General features: G+C 35.9%; 1 protein-coding gene across 1 annotated transcript; it reads right to left on the bottom strand.

Annotated features, from left to right (window-relative positions):
• Positions 1-337: 337 nt before the first annotated feature.
• On the bottom strand, positions 338-5235 carry LOC145312645 (uncharacterized). Its single transcript, XM_080151906.1, has 6 exons — positions 5193-5235; positions 3446-3561; positions 3007-3181; positions 2113-2284; positions 1375-1530; positions 338-954 (listed from the first exon to the last, which is right to left on the bottom strand). The coding sequence occupies exons 1-6, from the start codon at positions 5233-5235 to the stop codon at positions 363-365; spliced, it is 1254 nt and encodes a 417-aa protein (XP_080008032.1). The 3' UTR covers positions 338-362.
• Positions 5236-5526: the final 291 nt, after the last annotated feature.

The raw sequence follows: 5526 nt of genomic DNA, 5'->3' as shown, positions 1-5526 counted from the left end.
AAATATCATATGGTAGAAGCCCAGTACTTTGAATTTAGAACTTTTCAAATTGAGGGCTAGCTGCTTCTCTGTCAGGCGCATGATGGACGTACGGGGAACGCGATCAAAATCGCCAACAAGTTTCAATTGATCGTTGATTTCATCTATAATTGGAGTTACTGCAGTTCATGGTAAAATATGGGTGATAAGGAGAAAATTTTCAAAATTTAAGTTCTTTAAACTTTTCAAACTAACACTCTTTTAAGCGGCATAACAAGGCGTACAAATAATGTGTAATAGACATAAATCCAAAACTGCAAAATTTTATCGCAGTGCCGAGAAATGCGCGAAGAAAACACCTATTTTACGCGTCATTTCTTTAGTCAAATGCAGTACATCCCTGTAATTCTCTCCATTTGAACTAAGTCTTCTTCTTCCAATTCTGGATAACAATTACGTCCTTTCTTCAGGTACGTCATCACTTTCTTTACATAGCCCAGGTGCAACGCGTGCATCGGATCACTGGGGCAATCTTGTATTAGATCCAAGCTCGGGTCAAGGTCAGAAAAACTGGTTTTCGTGTTCTGATTATTTTCCTCAAACTTGCGGAATTTCTCGTCAGACCTCGGCGTACCCATATTTTGACTGTCACTGGGGTAAAATACATTCATTGATTCGAACAATACCAAGTTCTTTTGACGGAGATAAGTCTGTGAAAAAGCCATCCCTGGAAGGTCACAGTGTGGGCATCCATTTTTTGATCCATGGCCAAGAAGGCCGAATACATCGGCTCTGGCAACGGCATCGTGGATGATGGTTCTACATTCAAAGGTATGTCCAGGTAATCCTTCTTGAATTAGTTTGTTGATGAATCGGGTAACATTATCCAGAAAGTTGTAACTGTAGGGACGCTTCCTCGTCTTCTCAAATATGCTGACTGGCAATATAACACTGAAATCTTTGTTGAAGAATAACCTGAAATAATAAAGAAGAATTAATAATAATAGCATTTAATACTTTAGACTTAAAATTGTAGTCACTGATTTATAAAACGTAAAGGCTGGTAAAATTTTACCGTAAAAGTGGTAAAAACTAGGTTTACTTATGGTATTAATTAAGTCCTGGTATACAGTAAGACAGATTTTTATATATGAATGCAATAGAAAAAAGTATCAATTGTAAACTTAGTTTTCTTTCTTATTTGTTTATTGAATGGTTTCCTAAACTTTGGCTTTAAAAATCTGGGCTGTCAATTGATGTAAAACAAATATTTTGATATCCTTTGAAATATAGGCTGCCAATCCTAAAAAATACCTTTTCGAGGGTCATGCTGTATATGAAAAGAACTTTATCCCAACCCAACCCTTTCAAATCCACAATATATTAATTACTTACCTAATCCAGACAGTATAATAGGAGATATGAGATCCCTGAGCTGCTTTCACTCCGTCGCCCGAGATGTCAAAAGTTATATGATCATCAACGGCCTGTTGTCCATTCAACCGTTTATAGTCTGTGATGGCGTCTTGGAGGATCTCATAGGTAGGGAATCTGGAAAAAGAAATATATTTTTAACTAAAACTTGCATAATTCAAAGAAATTTTGCACCATCGGGCTCCAAATAATATTACGATGAAAAGTAATGGAACAAGGATGACAACATCCATAAAAACCAAAGCACTGAAACGGTACGACAAACGGACATTAACAATTGTGAAGTATCTGAACTGAATTTAAAAATATTAAAGTAAATTTGTTAAAAAAAAATGCTTGAAGAAGGATAAGGTTTATGCACATACTTAAATTTTAAGGACTTAATTATAGAGTGGCTTCGCTTATAATATTGTTCTGAAGTTGTCGCAGGAAGCAATATACCAAAGAATGATCAAACTGATAATTAGAACACTTGAAAGTTTGTTGTTAAAAAAGGAGAAAAATCGACATGTTTAAAATGGACGTACGGAAATTCTGGTAATGATTATAGAAATGCTACGCTTTCTAAATCGTATATAAACATACCTGCACTCAATCAGTGAACCAGGAGCATTTGTAGGATTATATTTGTTTTCTTTGATTTCAACTTTGTATTTGGGTTTGAATAATGTATTATATGACGGAAATTTGAAAATACACAAGCGTTTCAGAATCCCCAGGATGATTCTAACTTTGTGGTGAGAGATGGGGTTGTCTTGAACACAAACGCTTCTGAAATCATTAACAATTTCTTTCTCAAGTTCTGTAAGATGTTTGAAGGGATCCCCGTCATGATCGCCATCAGGTTCGTCATCAGGGTCATCGTCATCATCTGGGTAAAAATCATCTTCAGGTATATCAAACAATTTGACGTGTTCCCAGTCCTTGGCATCTTAAATGCTGTCATTGTCTGTATCATTATTATCGTGACTGGTATTATTGTTAATATTGTCTACAACAATATTAATGTAGTCCGTTTCTTCAGGATTGTTATTTAATCGCTCCAAAACTTGGTTTGCGTAGCATTGATAACATAAACTTTCGGTTTCCTTTGTGAAGTTGGTATTGCAGCCTGTACAAACTTTACCTAAAAAAATACGATGTTAAACATGATGTTTTATAGTTATAAACCTTCCCGGGACCTATGTGAAGCTACCCTGTAAAGGAGAACCCAATCGGTTCAGCGGTTAGCAAGATCCTTTTGAACAGACACACAGACATCCTGTTACTTTAGTATAAGGATAATGCCGTAAAGAAAAACTAGTCAAATTAGAAAGTTAAAAAATTAAAAATTCCAGAAAAAGTAGATAAATGTAGAGAGTGGGTGAAGGTGGGTTAGGTTAAGGGATCCCATGTAGAATATACACCCCTGGAACAAGGATATCTTGAGACAAACTTAACTAACGTTTGATCAAACCAATTGTTTGAAATTTAGATTGAAAGGAAAATAAAAAACAAAAATTGGGAGACAATGTTTGTGGGAATTTGGACAAACAAACAACAAACAGACAGACCGACATCGTTCTACTTTATATTACAGATATTGTAGGTTACCTTTTGACGATGCAGTTTCGTTCTCATATTCCACATCCATCAAATCCTCCTGCTGTTCTTCTTCTAGTAATGGCTGACTGTCTTCACTTTGTTGATGTTTCTTGCGCCAGTATTTACTTCTGGCTCTCGTTGCATTACAGAAGAGTTTTCTTATGGTCCTCAGTTTATGCTGCAACTGGAAAAAGATTACATAATTAGTGAATTACTTATTTAAAATAATATAGGGGAGTTGTTATGGATCGTTATTTGGGCAAGCTACACGTGTCAATTGATTATAGTACATATGACTATACTGGTGTAAGAGCAAGCATGTTTATAGTGCGCTGACTGCAAGTGAAAAATAGAAATTAAAGTCGAGCATAGATTATACTTTAAGTACAGTAATGAAAAGTAAGGTCTCATCTTAAATATGTAGAAATAATTAGTTGTAAAAAGTCACCTGTACATTTTTCCTCTTATCTCCACTTCTTATACGCTTCAGTAGAGCTTTAGAGAGTGTACCAATCAAATTGTCTCCCATTTCAATAACGTCTAACAGGGGTGTATAGGTAACTCCTGAAATAAGAAGTATATGTTATAATCAGGGATGTATATTCTGCATGGGATCCCCTGCTCAGGGGGGGGGGGGGGAAATAAAAAAAAAGTGGTTGGAGGGAAAAAAAATGTAAAAATTAAGAAAACTGAAAACATTTTTTCCATTTCGCCCCCCTCCTTGGTTAAAAAAACTAAAAAAATGTGTGGTAGGAGGGATAAAATAAATGAAATATAGAGTTCTTTAAATATTTTTCTATTTCCCCCCCTACTTTTTCAGAAAAATCTAGGGGGGAAAAAAAATAAAAAAATTTTGTAGCAGGGGAAAAAAAATAAATCTTGTGCAGAATATACACCCCTGGTTATAATAATAAGGTTATTAATTGTTTACATATAACGAAAGAAGGAGAAAGTAAAAAAGGGGGGGGGGGGAGTGACACTTTTTGAAACCAAAATTAAATGTCAAAGGAACTCACAAAATAAAGAGTTAGAGTTACAAACATAAGAAAATACCCTTATTTAATCTTTGATTGTCTATAAAATTAATTTACTTACCTATCAAAATTGTGATCAAATTACATACGTCATCCAGCGTTGGTCTGACATTTTTTTCTTTGAAAAAAATAACTATATACAATATACAATATACATAAAATTTTGTTTGTTCCAGTCCTGACCAGGATAATACCTATATAAATTTCCTGCCTTCCCTGAAAAGCCGACGAACGCATATATAATCGAGCCCCACTGGTCGTGACTTTTGCAGAATTCTGCAGTTGCATGGAGTTTTATTATAACGACAGTGTTGAACCCAGAAAATTTGCTAATTTGCTATAAAATAAATAATGTAAAACAACGAAAACAACATAACAAAAATATTATAAAAAAAAACAAAAAATAAAACATATCAATTAAGATCTCCTAGAGAGCTATAGCCAGAAGCTTAAAAAACTGTACACGTGCATACGTAATCGTCGGCTTTAGGGGTAAATAATGTTTATTAATGTTTATATGCAGGAAATTATATATCTGCACGACCAGTGGGGCTCGAGCTCTGTCACCATGGGTACTTAATTATAAAATATATGGGCGCTGCAATCAAAGAGAGGTTAACGTAAATGTTCTGAAAGAACAAATTGATGTTATCCTCTTAGGAAATACCCCCCCCCCCTAGAAAAACGGCCCCTGGCCTCTACCTAGCCGTATAACTTAACCTAGCCTAACCTAACCCAGCAATTTAGTTTGGGGGGGGGGGGGGGGATGGGGAGTTAAATAATAGAAACAAAATTTTCTAAGAGGATAACGCCACAAATTACAATTACAATTCGCTTTCAGCATGGATATCCGGAGGCTGGATGAAATCGCCGGCGGCGAGCTCGGCTTCTCCTAGCTTCTCCTTTCTCTTCCCTGAAAGGAAAGAACATTGAATTAAAAATGAGAAAACTAAAGCGTTTTTTAATGAAGAAACTCAAAGAATTCTGAAACATTTTTTGGTTAAAAACAATTTTTTCCCCTGCTACAAAAGACAACTAGCCATGAACAAGAGCAGGTGATTTGAAGCAACTTCCATCATTGATCCACTTATTTCTTTTTTCCCCCTCCCCCCCCCCCCCGGAGCAGAATATACACCCCTGCAATAATTTCGTAGTTTTTACCTTTCCTTATTCTTTCCTGCTCGTCAGAATCTGAAGAACTCATGATGTTGAATATTAGCAGGGCCGGGCAGGTTAATCTAAATTAAGAAAAGATATGTGTTACTATGGGTTTTATTTAGAAAAAAGGGCTGACGTTGGTGAGGAAAGGTGCACAGTTGGCTTCATGGTCAATGACATATCTCTCGGTATCATCCAGGCGGGGTCTCTCGTTCTCGTAGAGATTCTCGGGCATAGGTTCATTCTTCTTTAAGTGTGTCTCTACCCAACCGTGATGGTATAACAGTTTTACTATTTCAACACCGTCATCAATGCCACATGATTCTTCTTGAACTCG

This window comes from Acartia tonsa, chromosome 2, assembly GCF_053477335.1.
Source record: "Acartia tonsa isolate MP-2025a chromosome 2, ASM5347733v1, whole genome shotgun sequence".
Classification (NCBI taxonomy): domain Eukaryota; kingdom Metazoa; phylum Arthropoda; class Copepoda; order Calanoida; family Acartiidae; genus Acartia; species Acartia tonsa.
Note: the sequence above shows the minus strand (reverse complement) of the source record. Positions and strands in the feature narration are given on the sequence as shown.